Source organism: Maniola jurtina, chromosome 4 (genome assembly GCF_905333055.1).
Source record: "Maniola jurtina chromosome 4, ilManJurt1.1, whole genome shotgun sequence".
NCBI lineage: Eukaryota > Metazoa > Arthropoda > Insecta > Lepidoptera > Nymphalidae > Maniola > Maniola jurtina.
The window spans coordinates 8269513-8290080 of NC_060032.1; the positions used below are offsets into that span (position 1 = coordinate 8269513).

Below are 20568 nucleotides of genomic sequence, written 5' to 3' on the forward strand. Positions count from 1 at the left end.
CAAGTTCGTTAACTAAACAAGTGTGGACCCCGTCTGTGCCGGCGCTCGCCGACATACGCACGGCACCCCCTTAGAGCGCTTTCCAGTCAGATTGAACAAAAAAAAAAACTCCAAAAAGGCAGAGCACGACCGCCAGCTAACACCAACACAGACGAAGTCCACAGAGAATATAACCACTATACGTTTTTATGCACAGAGTACCTACTTTTTACATACACAGATAACTAATACTACCTAGAGTCTGACAAGGATCTTTCAATGGCACTTGAGAGACATCGACTTGGCGTAGCTCATGGACGTATTATAACTATGGACCGATAATAAACTGAAAATGCGTGTCAATTATTTTTGTGTGCGTAAGTCATTTTGTCACTGTGTGCACCATCTAGGGCTGGGACGGCGAATTTGGGTATATCGATACCACATCCAAATTAATTTTCTATGTTACTACGACGGACTACGTGCAATATATACTTATCCATACTAATATTATAAATACGAAAGTGTATCTCAGTCTGTCTGTTAGCTTTTCACGGCCCAGCAGCTTAACCGATTTTAATGAAAGGTACAGAGTTACCTTGGAAGCGGACATAGGCTACTTTTATCGCCGAAAAATCAAAGAGTTCCCATGGGATTCTTAAGGCCCATCCGTTATACCGATTTATATGAAATTTGATACATAGGTAGCTTACGTCCTGGAAATTGACGTAAGCAACTTTTTACCCCAGAAAATTAAAGATTTCCCATGGGATTTTTAAAAACCTATAAATTCCTGCGGACGGTTATTATATATTCAGTAAAAACAAGAGTAAAATGAAACACTTTTCAAATAATTCAAATCAATTTATTAGTATTATTACTATAATTAATAACGTAGGCAATAAAAGGCATATTTTATATTATGTTGCTTTTTGTGGCGGAAAGTTTCTGACAGTATTGAATATTAATTATTCACAATCTTCTGTAAAACATACTTACTTATATTATATCTATACTCAGACTTTAAGAAAAGTGAGTAATGTTATACATATGTACCTTTAGCAGGCAGCAGCTGATACTTATAAATTGGCCGTTTCTCAGAAAATAAGTACATAAATACAGTCTGGCGCTTCCGGGATCTTGCTCTATTATAAAATAAAAAGCCAAGTAAAAGTCATGAATTCTAGGTCAACAAAATTATAGAGAGCTGGACGTAGAAAACTGACTGAGGAAAATGCTCAAAACCTTCGTTTTTGTTTCATTATTAGCCAGCTCTCGAAGTTTGTTTCGTTCGTCCTTTATAACCTGAAATTAAATGAATTAATGTATGTCTTGCTGTTACCTAGTTAGTCAAAAATGCATAATTCTTTATGATGATAATAAAATTTAAATAAATATCAGTAAAACAATTAGGTACTTTTTAATTTTAGAAATTATTTAAACTCACTTGTACCTCAAACCTTAAAATTAAGTATATATTATAACATAATATCTACTAAGTTTTTTTTTCCATAATAATTACTTCTCTCTTTGCTGTACCTATTCTACTCCCTTTACAACCTCTCGCACTGCCAAGGGTCACTGGTAGAGATCTCTTATAGAGATAAGTGCTTCCCTGTCCACTTTATACAAATATACTTGTACAAATAAAAAAATTAATAAATTAATTAATTGTTGGTGTCTTTTTTGTTTAACTATTGTCAAATAAAGAAAAGTGTAACATTACTACATATTTATTTGTAGATAAGTACCTACATACAATTTGAAAGAGCTTAGTGCTTACTGGTTGATGGTATTGACTTTTGAGGATATCTTTCAAATATAGTAGGTATTGCATCTGATTTCAATTTATTTATTTTTAAACCAGAAACATAACAAGACTCTTCCAAATGTTTGGAGCATAGACGAGAATATACCTTTCACTTCCAGATTTTCGTTTTATTGTCCAAATCCACGCAGTTCTAATTTCAGGACAATTTGGAAATCTACAAAAGTAAGCAAATGTTATTTATACGATAAAAGACAAATTTGATTTTATCGATAAAGTGTGTACACATCACTACAAATGATGCCTAAAATAATTCATAAATTAAAATTAAATTGCGCTGTAAAACGTGATTTTTGTCAGTATTACACGAAATAATTACACTTATAACATGTAAATCTTTAATTTTTAGCGATTTTCGGAATAAAAGTCGCGGTTGGTATCGATGAAATAGTTATTAAAGACTTACCTATGAAAAGGCAATTCAGGAACTTGGACGCCTTCTTTCTTATATCTGGAGGCACAAAACACAGCGTCACACATTTTTTAGTTTTTATCTTAATTTTAACCCAGACTTTTGTGATTTTTAAAATTTTATAAAAACGCTGCATCAAATCCCAATGTTTTGTCTCCAAATGCTGACAACTACTGTCACCAGTTACACATACAGTGCGTTGTTGCCAGACTTATATGAGCTATCGCTTTTACCCGAACGGAGGTTCCGTGAAATAGACCGAGATAACAATATCTAGTTGACAAATGGATGTACAAGAGCGGCAACAACCTATGACTACCTCTATTGTTTATATAATATCTCTATGGCGTAGCTCATGTAGCTGTTGTAGAACAAAGGCTGGTAGCCACAGACCATTATCCGGAGACTGCCAGTGCCAGCCTCCGGATTCATGGTCTGTGCTGCCAGCGAATAAAATCTTCTCAATTTTAAGGAATATGTTATAAATGTCAATGTTGAAAACCGAGTAAGTTTTATCCGATGTAGTGTTGGGTAGGACATGACTTGAAAAAGAGTTTGTAAGAGTAGCCTTTTTTTTTGTACTAAGCCAGTACAATGTACCACTTCAAAAGAGGCGAGCCGTCTTGAAGCATAGCGGTTCATTTGAGGTTACGAGTGATTATGTCATCCCGTACTGGCGCATATTATTCTTTCAAAAGAAGCAAACGCGACCGAGAGGCAAAGAGGTAACGCGACGCGCGACGAAGCGAGACAACACGCGCTACGCGGCGGCGAGACACGACGGCGCGCGACGCATTCTCTCTCACTCTAGTACACTCAAACTCGTACGCACGAACGCGACATAAAATGTGAAGTAGTACATTTTGAAATGTTGAGCCGCTCTTACATTTTGACGTCTTGTACGGGACAAATGTAGTGCCTCTTGTAAGTCCTACTCAACACTAATCCGATGGTCTTATCTAATTTTAACTGAATGAGAATGAATGAATTTAAATGAATAAAATCGTCCCTGTTTCCACAGCGAGAAAGAATAATAAAAATCATTGATAGGCCAAGGACTTGCAACCTACCATATTCAAATCTGAATTTCACTGTTTGCATCTTAAAGGTACCTAATTATATTATCACCATGTAAATAGCGTAACTATTTGAGGAGGTAATAAACATGATAGGTTGCAAGTGCATGGCCTATCAATGGGGTTTATGATTCTTTTTCGACGTGGAAACAGGGACGGTTTTTCCAATTATTTCTCTTTCAGTTAAAATAAGATATAACTTACTCGGTTTTCAACATTGATATTTTCAATATACTATTCCCTTCAATATTAAGCTTGAGATTATAGTGATTACATAGGTACTCTTTAGTTGGCAGCCTTTGTTCTACAACTACGCCCCTCTGTCAATGTCATTCAACATTCAAGTGCCAAAAGATCCTTGTCTGACTTAGGACTTGTGCATAATATTATTTATATATAGGTATTTAGGTATATACTATGTACGTACATCTACATTCTACATAGTAAATACTAAATACCTACAGTGGCAGTCACGTTGCAAGCGGCGTGGGTCATTATTATTGTGGCATATTCTGACAAAAGTACCTACTTGGTAGTATCAGACTCGGTATTTTAGTTAGACCACGTTCGGATTGTGTTTATCGATTTCGACGTAGTTTACAATTTACTTAAGACTTTCTAGAAACTGCTAAATCTCTTGATAAATTGTTAAAAATATTATTACAAAAATTCAAACTAGTAAATAAGTGGAATACGATAGTTTTTCTGAAACTGATTTGGCGATTTCTATTGTGTGCTCATTTTGTGCTACTATACGAACTTTATCAGTTTAGTGAGAAATCAATAAGATTTAATAATATTTACATTTATTACTAACGACGGACTGTAACTAATTTTTTATACAGCTCATAGTAAAATTATTAATAATTGTTTTTGAAAATGGAATGTTTTATGGATTGTTATATTTATCTCAAAAGAACATTCTCTTTAAATCTGCTATTGAACTAATTACAAGGTGAGTGAAATCATTTCATAATACTTTTATCTGTGTTTGAATTTTATAATGAAAATTAAAAATGTAAATTTATTGTTAAAACCCCGACCAAGTGCGAGTCGGACTCGCGCACCGAAGGTTCCGTAATACAGAAGAAGTAAAACAGTAAAAATCACTTGCCTAACGAACCGCAACACTAACTTTGTTTGTAGAGGTTCATTGTTAATATAAAAAAAACTATGATAGAGAGTTTTATTTTCTGTAAAATATACATAAACTTCTATTGACCATTATTATTTCAGATTTTTCGATTGGTAAACTTCAGAGATAAGGGGGAGGAATGGTATTTTTTTCCAACATTTTTTCAAAAACGATTATGCGTAAAAATAAATAAAAATCTGTTTTAGAATGTACAGGTAAAGCCCTTTCATGTGATACCCCACTTGGTATAGTCATATTATTTTGAAAATTGAAAATACTAGTTAATTATTATTATTATTAGTTCATGTACACATTTTTAACCCACAACCCAAAAAGAGGGGTGTTATAAGTTTGACATGTGTATCAGTGTATCTGTCTGTGGCATCGTAGCTCCTAAACTAATGAACCGATTTTAATTTAGTGGTTTTTTTTGAAAGGTGGCTTGATAGTGAGTGTTCTTAGCTATAGTCCAAGAAAATCGGTTCATCTGTTTGAAAGTTATCAGCTCTTTTCTAGTTAGTGTAATCTTCACTTGTCGGGTGTTATAAATTTTTAATTTACATTTTTTTTTGTGATCTAACCACAAATTCACGGTTAAATCGTTTTTTCCCCTTTACTTGTGCCACTATAAGACCTACCTAAAAATGCTTGACTCAAGCAAAAATATACATGCTTGACGTCAAGCAAGTGGCTTGATGTCAACCAAGTAAATTTTAGCAAGCGGCTTGTCGCCAAAAAATGTACATGCTTGACATGCTTGTCTCAGAAGCCCTTTATTTGCTCCAAGAACCATACTAAACTAATAGCCCTGACTATGTCTGTTTGGTTTTTAAGAACTCTTCAATCAGGGCAGCAGAATGGTTCCTCATCATTCATCATTTGTAAAATATAAGTATAAAGGATGAACATTGAACCCCTTTTAACTTTTACGATTGTATTGTTTTACATTAGCCGCAACTTTGAAAGATAGACTGTTGAAAGAAAAACCTAGAAACATGGTAAAATACCTAAAACAGGCAAAAGATGCCCATCATGTAGGAATTAAAACAAAGGTACTAAATATCTCAGATAAGGAAATATTTGTAGGCAAAGATGTCAGTGGCTTAGCTATGTTAGCTGCCGTGGAGACGCTGCCGGCGTCGGGCCTGGCGCCCAGGCTGCTTCCGCCGGCGCGCAACCCGACCGGAAAGCACACCGTCCATTGGTTTAGGAAAGGTCTACGCCTTCACGATAATCCAGCTCTACGAGAAGGCCTCGTTGACGCTACGACGTTCCGATGCGTCTTCATCATCGACCCCTGGTTTGCTAGCTCGTCCAATGTCGGAATAAACAAATGGAGGTATGTACTTGCTCAAATGATTTAATAATGTACTAGCTATCTGTCCCGGCTTCGCTTATGTGTAACAACATTGATCCAAGTTGGCAGAATAATATAATCATGTCCTTAGTTGAGCCACGGAGTAAGGATAGTATGTCACTCTTTATACTGTAGTTGAGTTGTATGAGAGTGGGTATGGAAGCATATACCAGAAGGCATGCCAACCCCTGCTATTATGTGAATAATGGCTAGCAGTCATATAATTGTATGTATGAAATGCATGCACTAAATACCTAGTTAATGTTAAGTCTTATGTTAATGATTTGCTGTTATCCATTGAAGAGTTTTGTCCTCCACTTTCGTTAATAACCAAAGAATTGTCAAAATCAGATCTAATTTGATAGAATTATAGAGTAACATTAAAAAAAATTGCTGGATAGAATAATCCTATATAATGAGTGTTAACCCAGAGTTTTAAGTATGGTCACTCGTAAACTTTAACTTTTCCGCTTTAGGTTTCTTTTACAATGTCTCGAAGATCTGGACAGCAGTCTCAAGAAGTTAAATTCCAGACTGTTTGTGGTTAGAGGGCAGCCCGCAGACGCGTTGCCAAAGTTGTTTCGCGAATGGGGAACCACCGCGCTCACATTTGAGGAGGACCCGGAGCCCTACGGGCGCGTGCGAGACCATAACATTATGACAAAATGCCGAGAAGTCGGCATCTCCGTCACCTCACGGGTTTCTCACACTCTTTATAAGTTAGACAAGTAAGTTGTTTAATTTGTATTTAATCGCCCGAATATTAATTTTGGAAGGCTTATGAAAGCTGTTGTCATATTACTGAATAGTGTCCCACCGAAAGTCCATTTCTGGCCGTAACCGAAGCTAAAGATGAATTAATAACCCTAAGAAATTCAGTTCAAGATTTGCTAAAAATGAATAAAATAATGGTTTTTTAAAAGTTTATGTTCACTGTTCACACTTTAAAAAATGTTAACTGGGATGATATTTATTTACTTAGAAGTAGATTAGACTTACTTCTAAATGGAGTTCTTTCAAATTCGGCGCTTACTAGAAACCTTCAGCTTCTGCCAAAATTTCGTACTATTTTGGCCGAAGCCAAAGGTTTGGCCGAAAGTGGGTTTTTGGCTGAAGATGACTGAAGCCGAAGGTTCGGTCGGACACTAATACACTATTGCTAGGATGTATAGAAAAGAATTAATTGTATGGTTTGGTTTTCAGTATTATAGAGCGTAATGGAGGTAAGGCTCCTTTAACATACCACCAGTTTCAAGCGCTGATAGCGAGCATGCCGCCGCCGCCCCCGGCCGAGGCGAGCATAACAGTGCAGACACTTAACGGCGCTGTCACACCCATCGCGGACGATCACGATGACCGCTTTGGCGTACCTAGTCTTGAAGAACTTGGTTCGTGGTTAAAACTTTAACTTTTTTACATTATGTAAAGGGTAAAATCTTGGGTAGGTAAATAATCCTTCAGCAGGGGTCGGCATTCGGCAAGTAATTTTAAGTGGGGTCCGAATACTTTATTTTTTGGTATAGTTTGAAAATTGCAAGATACCTACCTACCTACTAATTGAACACATTTTAATTTTTTTTTTGTGATGTAACCACAAATTCATAGTTTTCGGCTTTTTTCCTTTACTTGTGCTATAAGACCTACCTACCTGCCAAATCTCATGATTCTAGGTCAACGGAAAGCATCCTATTGGTTTTCTTGACAGACACGACAGACAGATAGATAAAGTGATCCCATAAGGGTTCCGTTTTCCTTTTGAGGTACGGAACCCTAAAAGTTTAGTATAATAACCTAAATATTCCGTATTTTATAGTATTTACCAGAATATTCCAATTTGTAGGTATGCGCAATTTTATTACGTTGCACAATCTCAAAGTTTCCTTTTGTTGGCATCTAGAAACATTGAGAAGTGAGAACCGTGCCTAAACACGTGCTGTGGGGAAGGCTAGCTTTATAACTCTTCCTTCGCACAGAAGCTTTTCAACGTCCGATGTAAAGCAAAATTAAGAATCGGTCAAGTGCGAGTCGGACTCACACAGGAGGCTTCCATATGAGATTACACTTTTTAATTTTTTTTAATTTTCATGGCGCTAATTTTTAAATGTATTTTGTTGTTATAGCGGCAATAGAAATACACATTCTATGAAAATTTCAGGTCTCTACCTATTATGGTTCACGAGATACAGCCCGCTTACAGACGGACAGCGAAGTCTTAGTAACAGGGTCCTGTGGGTACCCTTCGGGTATGGAACCCTGAAAACTAAAATGGCGATTTCGGCCGAAATCAATGATAACCGATCATATCTATAATCTAACGATTGGTTTCTTAGAAAACGCTTGAAACGTTGTAATTTGCCAAAACCGGTTAAGTGCGAGTCGGACTAAACGAAAACTAATGAAAATAACACTTTAGTTTCCTTGGCGACCATTTTTTTAAAAATTAAGTACCTATGTGCAGCTATAGTGGCAATATACATACACACTGAAAATTTTAACCCTCTACCTATTACGGTTCATGAGATACAATATTAGTGCTTATGGATTAAATATTTTTTTTAGGCAAACATTGGGTAAAAGCGATCATCTCAAACGTTTTTTTATTCATCTAGGCATGCGCTTGACAACAGGGGCGCCGGGTTTTTAAAATTCCCGTGGGTGCTCCAGCTTTTGACATACCTAGCTACTGATATTTTTTTTATTTATCAGTAGGAACTGTAAGGTTATTTTTAAAAATTGATTTGAGTTGTCAAAAATAATATAAAATTATTAATTTATCTAATGCAGGTAGTTTGATAAAATCGATATTTGGCTCATTCGATGTCATACAATCTGTTACTAGGAGGCCGACAAGATTGAACTTGCATAAATACGGGTGTTTCGAAGGTTTTAATTCAGTCTCCTTCCGAGATTCGGAGCGATATCGCATATTTTCGGTATTTGGATTGTGAACTGAATAATTAGATGTTGTGATAGCAATCACGCTCTAATTAAATTATTTATTTTGTCATTAGTTTGTTTAGATTAAAACTCTCGGATAACCTCTACACATTGAACCTGATGTTTTTTGTGTTGGTTTGAGAGGACATTCCAATAATTCGATAAAAATATTTAAATAATACCTGCTTTTCTGAGTGACGCCAATAATTCAGAAGTGGGATGTGTCTCACGTTGTCTTAATTTCGCTTTGGTATCTTTTTGTAAACAACCCACATTTGATTAAAATTTTTATTGAGTTTGATTTGGTGATTAAAATTTTTAGTTTTTTTTTAAGAATTTAGTCTTTTGTGAAGTGGAAAGTAATTTGCAATAAGTGGTTCAGATTTTGTATACATCGAATGAGAAGTTAGTCGTTTGGATTTATTGTTAACTTGATATTAAAACTGAGAGTTCGGCAGTTCAAGGGTAGGTTTTAATGATTTGACGGAGGGCAGGATAGCCCATGATTTGGATTTGACTTAGGGCAAGGAAGCCCGCGACTGACATGACAAGATTGATTAGAAACACGAGGACGTGTTAAATTCAGGACGGCCGAACTGTAAGGTTATTTTTAAAAATTGATTTGAGTTGTCAAAAATAATATAAAATTATTAATTTATCTAATGCAGGTAGTTTGATAAAATCGATATTTGGCTCATTCGATGTCATACAATCTGTTACTAGGAGGCCGACAAGATTGAACTTGCATAAATACGGGTGTTTCGAAGGTTTTAATTCAGTCTCCTTCCGAGATTCGGAGCGATATCGCATATTTTCGGTATTTGGATTGTGAACTGAATAATTAGATGTTGTGATAGCAATCACGCTCTAATTAAATTATTTATTTTGTCATTAGTTTGTTTAGATTAAAACTCTCGGATAACCTCTACACATTGAACCTGATGTTTTTTGTGTTGGTTTGAGAGGACATTCCAATAATTCGATAAAAATATTTAAATAATACCTGCTTTTCTGAGTGACGCCAATAGTACTGTACACACAAACTTTTGTTTTAAAACATTCGATTCAAAATAAATTAAATTGTGCGTCATTTATCTCATTAAAAGTCTTTAACTTTGATAAATCACAATTAATTAAAATTATTTGAGTATGGTAAGTATATTATTTAGATCGCGTTTGTTAAAAGATGAGAATGAGAATTATTTTAGATATTTATAGTTGTGGGTGCTCGGCACCCACTATTTACCTCTCGTGGGTGCTGGAGCACCCGAGCACCCACGGAGTCGGCGCCCCTGCTTGACAAAATCACACCCGATTGAAAGTAATGATGTGGCCTAAGAGGGGACGTGTTTACCTGGTTTTTTTTTTATTAACATAACAATTTCAATATAACATAACAAATAAGCTATTTTTTTTTCAGGGTTTGAGACAGAAGGTTTGAAGCCTCCCATATGGGTTGGTGGTGAAAACGAAGGATTATTAAGGCTAGAACGCCATTTGGAGAGAAAAGCTTGGGTTGCTTCTTTCGGCCGGCCTAAAATGACACCCCAATCTCTTTTAGCGAGCCAAACAGGGTTGTCTCCTTACTTGAGGTGTGTTATTATTAGATTTTTATTGATCTGACATTCTTATTTATAGGATATTAATTACCTGTTGTAGGTATTAATAATACATATTGTGTACCTAAGGATAGACGAACTTTTTTACTTTGTTCATTTTTTACAATTACATATTTGCAACATAAGTTGATGAAATGCCAGCAGGCTGACCATAACTAGAGTGAATGTTAATGCCACAAAGTTGTGTAACTTTGTGCCATCTCTCGCCTGAATTGTATGTTTCAGATTAAGGTAATATGTTTTTTTTTTTAATAAACATAGGTCGATTTTAAGTATAAATAACTAACGATTAGACTCACATGATTAGTCGGGATATGCACGACTAGTTTGGAACCCTGTCCAAGGTCTTTTTTAGGGTTCCGTACCTCAAAAGGAAAAACGGAACCCTTATAGGATCACTTAGTTGTCTGTCTGTCCGTCTATCGTGTCTGTCAAGAAAACCTATAGGGTACTTCCCGTTAACTTAGAATCATGAAATTTGGCAGGCAGGTAGACTAGGGTAGGTGTGCATAAGTAAAGGAAAAAACCGAAAACCGCGTACGGAAAAATTACCCGAGTACGGAACCCTCGGTGCGCGAGTTTGACTCGCACTTGGTAGGTTTTTCAAAGGGCCTCTGTTCGAAACGCGGAGCGAATGAGAGGGATTAATCGGGCATACTCCGACTAATCACGTCAGTGTCGTTAGTTATTTATGTTTCAAATGGATATATCACTCACGATAGTTTAAACGCTAAAACATAGATCTAGATTTTAGCCAAGTGTAATGTGTGTTTATATCATATAGGAAAAAACCTCGGTTTTTATTCGGTTTTTTTGTTATTGATATTGATAGGTATAGTATCCGGCAAACAACTTGAGCATTGACGCGACTGGCTGGCGAATGGCGCGTGCACGCGATTGGTTGATCAGTCGGCGCGAGTGCTAGGTCCAAGTTGTTTGCCGGGCGGGTTACCTATAGAGGTACCTAATCGAAAAGATTTACGACTGTCATACCTATTTTTAAAAACAGGTCATATATGACTTTATTTTTACAGTGATTGAATTTGCACATTTTTTTTTCTAGGTTCGGCTGTTTATCCACCAGGCTTTTCTATTATCAATTGACGGAATTGTATAAAAGAGTAAAACAAGTACGGCCGCCATTATCGTTACATGGACAAATACTTTGGAGGGAATTTTTTTATTGTGCCGCGACCAAAAACCCTAATTTTGATCGAATGGAAGGCAATCCAATATGTGTACAAATTCCATGGGAGAAAAATCAAGATGCTCTCGCGAAATGGGCAAGTGTAAGTAAATTAAAAAAAACTCGCTATTTACCGACAGAAGTGAAAACTTGAAAATATGAAGTAAGTGTTTTTTTTGGATTTTCAAATTCAAGTTTTTATCAAAAACTAGCTGATGCCCGCGACTTCGTTCGCGTGTATACCTACAGGTTTTTTAAAAATCCCGTGGGAACTCTTTGATTTTTCAGGATAAAAAGTAGCCTATGTGCTAATCCAGGGTATAATCTATCTCCATTCTCAGCCAAATCCATTCAGTAGTTCTTGCGTGAAGGAGTAACAAACATACACACACACACATACATACATACATACACACAAACTTTCGCCTTTATAATATTAGTGTGATAGTGTGATTGAAATTTCATACATCCCAACATCGCACAACGCACCTTAAGTTTTTAGTTAAAAAAAAATATTCTTAGTAACATTGAATACATTAATGTACTTGTCTTTTCGTTTGTTATTAATTTATAAAGGTTTTTAAACAAATTCGAAGCGATTCCGAGAAAATAACAATCATTGGAGTAAGAATAAAGTCGAGAAGTCTTATAAAAGAGCTTTCTCAAGGTTTTCCTCGCCCCCACAATGTTGCTCTTGTTTCAACATCCCTTTTAAATACATCTCTGTTTATTTTATCGAAATAATGAGAGTATTGGGTAATTCAAATTTGTAGTTCCATATAACTTTCCAAGTAATATCCATATCTAGCTAATTGGGCAAGGGTATGTTCCTATAGCTACAGGGTGGAAACCCTCGCAGATGAGTATATTTGTAAGATGGGTCTTAGAGATTTTTGTATCAGTACTGTTTCACTACTATGTAATGTAGTACATTACACTTTATATTACACTTACACAACAACAATATTACACTTTATAGCCTGGTGAATAAAATGTCATATTAACTTTTAATGACCTTAATAAGAAATATCAAAACATAATCGAAAATAATAAATCAAATGTATCTGTAATCTGTTGATAAGTTACTTAGCAAAGAGTATGTATTACTTAGCAGCATTGTTATTTGTCAAAAAATGTGCCTATGGTCTTTTTGGCTAAAACAATGCATTGTTAAGAAGCCCTAGATAATAAATTACACTTTAAACTTTGATATAAAAACTTTTTATATCAAATCTATCTGTAATCCGTAGATAAGTATTAAAACGATGTTATTTGTTAAATGACCTTACAACTTTGATATTAAATTTACATTGCTAAGTAACTTATCTACAGATTATAGATAGTTTGATTAATTTCGGCCGATAGTGGAACGTCACAATATCTTGATTCAGGGCAAAACCGGGTTTCCTTGGATTGACGCCATCATGATTCAGCTGAGAGAGGAGGGCTGGATCCACCACTTGGCGCGACACGCCGTCGCCTGCTTCCTCACTAGAGGCGATCTGTGGATCTCATGGGAAGAGGGTATGAAGGCAAGTAGTTGACCCTTCATTTTAATTCTCTTAAATGGACGCCAGACATTTCTCCTATCCCCTTAGTTCACTTTAACTTTTAAAATTACAACTGTGCAAGTTAGCTCCTGACAGCGATTTCACCTGGTGGTAAGTGATGATGCAGTCTAAGATGGAAGCAGATTAACTTGAAATGAGTAGGTACACTGTGCCGCAACGCTAAATCGCTTAGTGGCACGGCTTTGCCGGAAGAAGTCGGGTGATAACTAGCCACGGCCGTAGCCACCAGACCATACCAGAGACAATTTAGAAACTGAAAATTCCCAAATTGGGATCCGGGATTCCCCACTTATAAGAAAGACCACAGCGCTAACCACTACGCCATAAAGTTAAATTTCGTAACGTTTTTTCAAGGTGTATATGCGGATATATAGGTGCGGATTTGCTTGATTTTTTGGTTCCGTTCTTGTCACTTCGTTGTCTGTCTATCTGTCGTGTCTATCAAGAAAAGCCTACAGGGCCCGTTGACCTAGACTCGTAAAATTCGGCAGATAAGTAGGTCTTATAGCACAAGTAAAGGGAAAATTCTGAAAACCGTGAATTTGTGGTTACATCACAGAAAAAAAAATGTGTTCACGAAAAAATCACATAAATGGCGCAGTCCGTAATTAACCTACAGTGTTGCCTTGCACATAAGTGTTAGGTATATTATCTTGTACGATGGTACGGAACCTTTCGTGTGCGAGTCCGATCGCACTTGACCGATTTTTTAATTGATGTATAATTTCCAGGTAGTGTTGTGTTGTGTTTCGCTAACGGTTGTGTGGTTGTGGCGCGCAGGTGTTCGACGAGCTGCTGCTGGACGCGGACTGGTCGGTGAACGCGGGCATGTGGATGTGGCTGTCGTGCTCGTCCTTCTTCCAGCAGTTCTTCCACTGCTACTGCCCCGTGCGCTTCGGCCGCAAGACTGACCCCAACGGGGACTTCATTAGGTATTTTATTACAGTTCCGTACTTCAAAAGCAAAAACGGAACCCCATATAGGATAACTTTGTTGTCTGTCAAGAAAACCTATAGGGTACTTCCCGTTGACCTAGAAACTAGAAATTTGGAAGGTAGGTAGGTCTTATAGCACAAGTTTTTTATTTACACACTAATTACTAGCTGATGTCCGCGACCTCTTTCCCGTGGATATAGGTTTTTAAAAATCCTTCGGGAACTCATTAATATTAATCCAGGATATAATCTATCTTCAGTCCCAGCCAAATCGATCCAGTAGTTTTTTTTTTCGCGTTTATAATATTAGTAGGATGGGCGAACGTCAGAATAGGGTATTTTACTCCAATTTTTTGATCCAATCTAGGATAAAAATGATGACGTAAACTGAAAAAACTAAATAAATCGATCAAATAACAAAAAGTTATAACCATTTAAATATTTCAGATTAGACAGAGATAGCGATATAGCATTTTGACGTCACACCGTGCTAATCCCATCGTAGCTTCCTGCGGTTTCATATAAATTTTCGTTTTGCGAGAAAGGGATAGAAGACCCTCCCACTTCAAAATTAAAATGCCTGTAACTTTGTAAATCTTTGTTGGATTTTAATTTTTTTTTTTCAGCGTACCTCATTATTTTTATCCTGGTTTATATTTATAATAAAGTAATAATATTTATCAAATTTAACATTAGGAAAATACCCAATTAAGTGTCCTTTTTTTTCAGGAAGTACATTCCAGCGCTAAAGAATATGCCGACTCGATACATCCACGAGCCGTGGCAGGCGCCCGCGGCGGTGCAAGAGGCGGCGCGCTGCCTCGTGGGCCGCGACTACCCCATGCCCATCGTCGACCACCACAAGGCCTCGCAGACCAACATCGAGCGCATCAAGCAGGTGTACGCGCAACTCGCCAAGTTTAAACCTCCAGGTATTTATTACTAGCTGACGCCCGCGACTTCGTCCGCGTGGATTTAGGTTTTTCGAAATCCCGTGGGAACTCTTTGGTTTTCCGGGATAAAAAGTAGCCTATGTGCTAATCCAGGACATTATCTATCTCCATTCCGAATTTCAGCCAAATCCGTCCAGTAGATTTTGCGTGAAGGAGTAACAAACATACACACACACGCACGCACGCGCGCACGCACGCACGCACGCACGCACGCACGCACGCACGCACGCACGCACGCACACACACACACACACACACACACACACACACACACACACACACACAGTGTGATTTCTTCAATCAGTAATTATCAAAATGAATGAATAAACTATGTCTAAAGTTTAATTGATTTAGAATTTTCTGATCTTATCTATTTACGCACAGGTTTTAGTGCTAAAATAAGAATCTTTGGAGGCCCATAACTTTAAAATCAATATTTTTTACTGTTTTATATATCAATAAATCTAGATAATGACGAGACAAACCGATATAATAGTTTTAAGCGTATAATATCAAAGAATGTAGTGAATAGTGATCACCCTCCTACATTTGAATGAAGAAAGCACCGGAATGCGTCACCTTAAGCTTAATATTAATAAGAAATGAACCAAGATACAAACAGAAATGCACACTTCAGCTATTAATTAGTATCTGAATTAATTTTTTGCAGGGTCATTAAATCCGCAAATAGTGCAAAGGCCAAATGTCATGCAGTCGTCGCCGAGCCCTACATCAATAATTGTGAACATAAATCAGTCCAACTATTTATGCAGTCAAACACCCGAACCGCCACAGAATACGCCTGAATTTAAAGAGGACTATGTATTCCTGAAACCTAGAAATAATAGGATTAAAGTAGATCCTAATAAACAAACACCTTTCAAACAAATCGTTATTATTCAACAAGATCAAAGTCAGAGGGTACAACGCCAGCCACCGGCAGAAGTTAGCTACATCATTAACAACATGCAACGTCCAGTCAAGTCGGAGAATTACGACTTCAAGAAATTAGTAATCAACAATTCAATTCCTAATGAACGAGATACATTTGTGAACGAAACGACAGACAAACAGGAAGCCTATGAGCAAAATGTTAATTTAGACGAATACACTACTAGTAAACCTAAATTATATTTTATAGATAATGGAGTTATCTCCCATGATGATAACGCACCAAATTTTATACCCCAGTCATATGTCAATGATTACAATATAAAGGAAAAATCACAACAAAATATTGATGACACTACACGTGTTCATAACATGGAAGTCGACAAAGATCAAACTAAAGCAGATGACAAAAAAACAGTAGGTGAGAAATAAACCACACCATTAAAGGCCGGCGCACATATGGCGGAGCGCAGCGCGGAGCATTTTTCAGTCAAAATATTATCGACCTTTACTCATTGAAATAATATCTAAAATCAAATGTGCATTCGTGGGGATACTCGCGCATCCGTGCGCAGTCCCGCGCATTCTCTGGTAGAAATTCGCGTAATGTGTCACGCGATTAGAAAACTTCGCGGGTATGCTCTGCGCTGCACTCTGCCATATGTGCGCCGGCCCTAACGCTATTTCAATGGATTTAAATAAAATGTAAATAAGTACATACTACGGAAATAGTTTATTTAAATATACTTTATTTTTTAAAAGTGATATTAATCTTTTAATATGTTTGAATTAATTGTCTAACTCTGCAACAGTCTTCATGTGCTGTTTTAGTGCTTTTGTTGCTTTTGTTGATTTTACTTCTGGTTTCAGACCAGGTTTTCTGCCTTTGTTTCTTTTCAACTCATTAGTAAGACTTCCTAAGATGGTCATCTAAATAGGAGAAAGGATTTATGTACACAGTTACAATACATATAACTATTAAAAATCATAATATTAAAAAATAACATTTGTGTACAAAATTTGCATCATTCTAAAAAATATAAGTTGATGCCCGCGACTTAATTTCATGTATATTTACGTTTTTAGGGTTCCGTACCCGAAGGGTGCTAACGGGACCCTTTTACTAAGACTGCGCTGTCCGTCCGTCTGTCTGTCAGCGGGTCTCTCGTGACCTCTAGAGACCCGCTGATAGGCAGAGACCTCAAATTTTCACAGAATGTGTACTTCTATTGCCGCTATAACAACAAATACTAAAAATTTCTTGCACGATGATACGGAACTCTTCCTGTGCGAGACCGACCGATTGCCGATGCACTTGACCGATTTTTAAAAATGCCGTGGGATATATAGTAACAGTAATGCCTGTCACTCCAGACCTTGCAAAAAATCATGTTGATCTGTTGCGGCATGCAGTGATTGAAGGACAAACAAACACACTTTCGCATTTTATAATATAGGTAATGATTTAATTAGGTATATCATAAACAATCCAAGTTAGATCTCATTCTGTAAACAAGGTGTGAATGATTATTAAAAAGAAAGCCTTAAGATAAACAAGTGGTTTTATTTATAAGGGAATCTTAACTCATTTCAATGTTAAAGACGTTTAAGTATAAAAGATAAAATTAGTTTTCTTACCGTCTCTGGTATGTGAACATATCTAATATTCCGACCTTGTATAAATAGATTATCAAAAAAGTATTCATTTTGTTGTGTATCACAATATACAGCTTTACAGAATGATAGATTCATAAAACTGTAAAGTAAAATTTACAATTTAGTTTTTGGGGATATAGAAATCTTAGCCTTAGTAATACCATAATATAAGTTTTCATTTTTTAGAGATTTTGATGAATAACTATTATGCCACGTACAGACTGACGCAAGGTCACATGCAATGTAAGATGAAAGGAGCAGTTCATGTGTGGACGTAGGTCGTGCACGAACCTATGCTCATGTGTTTCTGCTGAGAACACGGGAGCAGAATGAGTGTGACCAATTGCTGACTCTGACGGTTGTCAGTGCTTCATTATTTTGTTACAAAAAGAAGAAAAAGCCATATATTAATTGCATGGCTTTTTCTTCACTCCTTGATTTTTCCGTTGCTGTATCCTTACCTAATTCAGTTTGTGTTCGGCCGCTTCTCAGCACAACCTGTTCAAACTGAACGCTCTGAGCGCACTGCGCGCGATTTTAAACGTTCGTAGCGTACGCAAGGCGTCCACACTGAGAATTTGTTACTAAGTGTGGTACAATGCGCCAATGTAGACGGCAAATTCTTTCATTGCATGTTACCTTCCGTTAGTCTGTATGTGGCATTAGCAATAAATTGCAAGTGTCACACAAAATAAGTACTCCGCTGTTTAAGATTCTGGTGTCTTTAACTTTGTTTATAACTTACAAATATTTATTGTGTATGTATATTAATTATTACTATAAAAAAAAACTATGTAGGATATTTCTTCAATAATACACAAGACAGTGGTAGCATTTTTTTACTATAAACATTTTCATGATTTAATGACATATTTTAATACAAATAATGGGTACTTAAACACATAATAAAATTAATTTAATGATTTTAAATAATTAATATTTCAACCTAGTTGCAGACTGTCATTGTCACTATGGGACCATATTGCTGTGAGAGCCTAACTTGCACATAACTAAATGAATTGTGGTCTGTACCAATTATTTGTATTATAATATTGAATACCTACATACATAGATGGGTTAATTGCCAACTCACCCATCCACTGCAACTAATTGACCACAAACGTATGAATCATTGCGAAGGTCAACTGTAATATTTTTGTCTTGCAAACATCTAATTAAACACAACAATGTATTGTGGTAAAAGAATTTTTCCCTTGATGTACCCTCAAAATTCATTTTACTAACGCTGATACCTGTGGTCTGATAAAACTAACTGAAAAAATATATTTATTTTCAGACCGAGTCTGAATTAATAAAACTTTAAGGCTTCCTTGTCGACTATGGAAACCTTAAAAAGTTTAATTATTAAGTATACTTCACTCAAATAATTATAGCCTCCTTCCTATATAAAACTCTAAAAATGAATGCTTGATTGGTCATTGGCAGCGAACTAACGTGAGGGAACTCTCGGCTTGGTCCTGAATCGACGATATTTAAATATTAGCCTATGTTGGCTACCTGCATCAAATGTACTAACATTTGACGCCTGTCAGTGACGTCGAAGCAGCGTCATTGTTAGAAGTTCCCTAACTGTTGTGAACTGTGTCATTGGTGATACAATTTTTTGCAGAAACAGCCCAAACTGCTTTTCATTCAGAACAAAAAATAAAAGACCACATGCTACAGGTTAGCTGCTTTTGACACTTAAAGATGAACATGATTAGTCTTTTTCAGCATAATATTATATTACTAGGTAGGCACATAATAACAATGAATTGACAAGCTAAAAATAAGTGATCTTCAGCAGAATATTGAGCAAACAATCTAAGTACCTAGTTCCAGACAATAAATTTAACTCATTACTCATGTGCCAAATTTTCATCTACGCAAAAGCTTTGTTCATTTTCTGAATAACTATGGTTGATTTATAATTAATTATTATTATAGTTCACTAACTAAATCTTTATGATAAATCTAACTTTGTTTAACGATCACCAATCTTTCATCTGGTTTTGATTTTAATTCCAGCTCTGCTCTGGTTATTGACCATTTACTGTCTGTATTTTCTGCCCAAAAATAATAAATTCCACTTTCTTTCGGCCCACTTACGGGGATACGAAATCTGGCTGTTTTTCCATCTGAAAAGTTATTCTCACTGTCGCTCAATTTAAACTTTCTGTCTTTAATCGGTTCTCCAAGATAGCGAACTGCACCAGGATGGGTTCGAAGCTTTTTCAAGGCGTCCTTATAATAGTCATAGCTCCTTACTCTATCTACAAGCTTGTTTTGTAAATAGAATCCAGTAGAGGCAACCACCAAGCCACCCCATGCTGCTATTTGAACAAGTCTTCGAGTTGATATTGTCATAATAAGGCACCTAAAGGTAGTACCTGTATAAGTATGCGGCTCGAACTTACTTTGTTAATTGGTTTCACGAGGCAAAGGGAATGTGTCTAAATTCTATTGCTGAATTCACTGATAATCACTTTTTAATAAAATTCAGCAATCAATAATTAATCTTTCTTTTACCTCGGTGAGTTCAATCAAATCACAAGCAAATAAAAATAAAATACCTACAAAATGAAGTTTTTTAAACTAGTACTCGTAGTGGTTCCATATACTCTTTGGCTTTGCGGCTCTGACAAAAGGTTTTTTTTTTTTTCTTTTAATCTGGCTTTACTCTGATTAGCCAATGTCAAGTTTGTGATATTTTCAAGTTATTGAATTTATACAAGTATGGACTCCGTCTGCGCCGGCGCCCGCCGACATACGCGCGGCGCCCCTTTAGAGCGCTTCCCAGTCAGTTCCACCACCAAAAAACACCAACTAACACAAAAACCAGCCACTCCAAACAAGCACAGCACGCGCGCCAGCAAACGCCATCACAGACGAAGTCCGACAAAAAGTTTACAATCCAGAGCCGTAAAGCCAGTTGAAAAATCTGAATTTTTGACAGTTAGGTGGTTTATCACTTGGTGACTTTGATTTTGGTTGGCTCTGGATTCTAGCTCTTTTGAACCTTATGACTTTTAA

The 20568-nt window shown here is 36.5% G+C and overlaps 2 protein-coding genes and 1 long non-coding RNA gene across 6 annotated transcripts; 1 reads left to right on the forward strand and 2 right to left on the reverse strand.

Annotated features, from left to right (window-relative positions):
* Nucleotides 1–1172: 1172 nt before the first annotated feature.
* Nucleotides 1173–2264, reverse strand: LOC123864249. The gene is made up of 3 exons (XR_006795736.1): nucleotides 2214–2264; nucleotides 1896–1964; nucleotides 1173–1284 (listed from the first exon to the last, which is right to left on the reverse strand). It is a non-coding gene; the product is annotated as an uncharacterized LOC123864249 (long non-coding RNA).
* A 1484-nt stretch (nucleotides 2265–3748) lies between these two features.
* Nucleotides 3749–16472, forward strand: LOC123864236 (cryptochrome-1-like). 2 transcript variants are annotated; one of them, XM_045904525.1, is made up of 10 exons: nucleotides 3749–4250; nucleotides 5382–5769; nucleotides 6264–6515; nucleotides 6991–7175; nucleotides 10145–10316; nucleotides 11407–11632; nucleotides 12921–13061; nucleotides 13881–14032; nucleotides 14765–14967; nucleotides 15659–16472. In XM_045904525.1, the coding sequence occupies exons 2-10, from the start codon at nucleotides 5426–5428 to the stop codon at nucleotides 16309–16311; spliced, it is 2328 nt and encodes a 775-aa protein (XP_045760481.1). In that variant the 5' UTR covers nucleotides 3749–4250; nucleotides 5382–5425; the 3' UTR covers nucleotides 16312–16472. The 2 variants fall into 2 exon arrangements, with proteins under 2 accessions (XP_045760481.1, XP_045760482.1); XM_045904526.1 differs by having other exon boundaries at nucleotides 5517–5769.
* A 176-nt stretch (nucleotides 16473–16648) lies between these two features.
* On the reverse strand, nucleotides 16649–20163 carry LOC123864246 (U7 snRNA-associated Sm-like protein LSm10). Of its 3 annotated transcripts, none has more exons than XM_045904542.1 (4): nucleotides 19953–20163; nucleotides 18629–18808; nucleotides 17518–17635; nucleotides 16649–16809 (listed from the first exon to the last, which is right to left on the reverse strand). In XM_045904542.1, the coding sequence occupies exons 2-4, from the start codon at nucleotides 18769–18771 to the stop codon at nucleotides 16669–16671; spliced, it is 402 nt and encodes a 133-aa protein (XP_045760498.1). In that variant the 5' UTR covers nucleotides 18772–18808; nucleotides 19953–20163; the 3' UTR covers nucleotides 16649–16668. The 3 variants fall into 3 exon arrangements, with proteins under 3 accessions (XP_045760498.1, XP_045760499.1, XP_045760500.1); XM_045904543.1 differs by having other exon boundaries at nucleotides 19926–20163; XM_045904544.1 differs by having other exon boundaries at nucleotides 20113–20129.
* Nucleotides 20164–20568: the final 405 nt, after the last annotated feature.

Coding starts and splice junctions, on each gene's coding strand:
- LOC123864236 (XM_045904525.1), top strand. CDS start 5,426: ATGGTAAAATACCTAAAACAGGCAAAAGATGCCCATCATGTAGGAATT. Junction 10,317..11,406: donor GGGTTGTCTCCTTACTTGAG/GTGTGTTATTAT, acceptor TTTTTTTTCTAG/GTTCGGCTGTTTATCCACCA. Junction 14,033..14,764: donor CCCAACGGGGACTTCATTAG/GTATTTTATTAC, acceptor CTTTTTTTTCAG/GAAGTACATTCCAGCGCTAA.
- LOC123864246 (XM_045904542.1), bottom strand. CDS start 18,771: ATGAATTTTGAGGGTACATCAAGGGAAAAATTCTTTTACCACAATACA. Junction 17,636..18,628: donor CAATTAGTTGCAGTGGATGG/GTGAGTTGGCAA, acceptor TTTACTTTACAG/TTTTATGAATCTATCATTCT. Junction 16,810..17,517: donor ATGTTCACATACCAGAGACG/GTAAGAAAACTA, acceptor TCTCCTATTTAG/ATGACCATCTTAGGAAGTCT.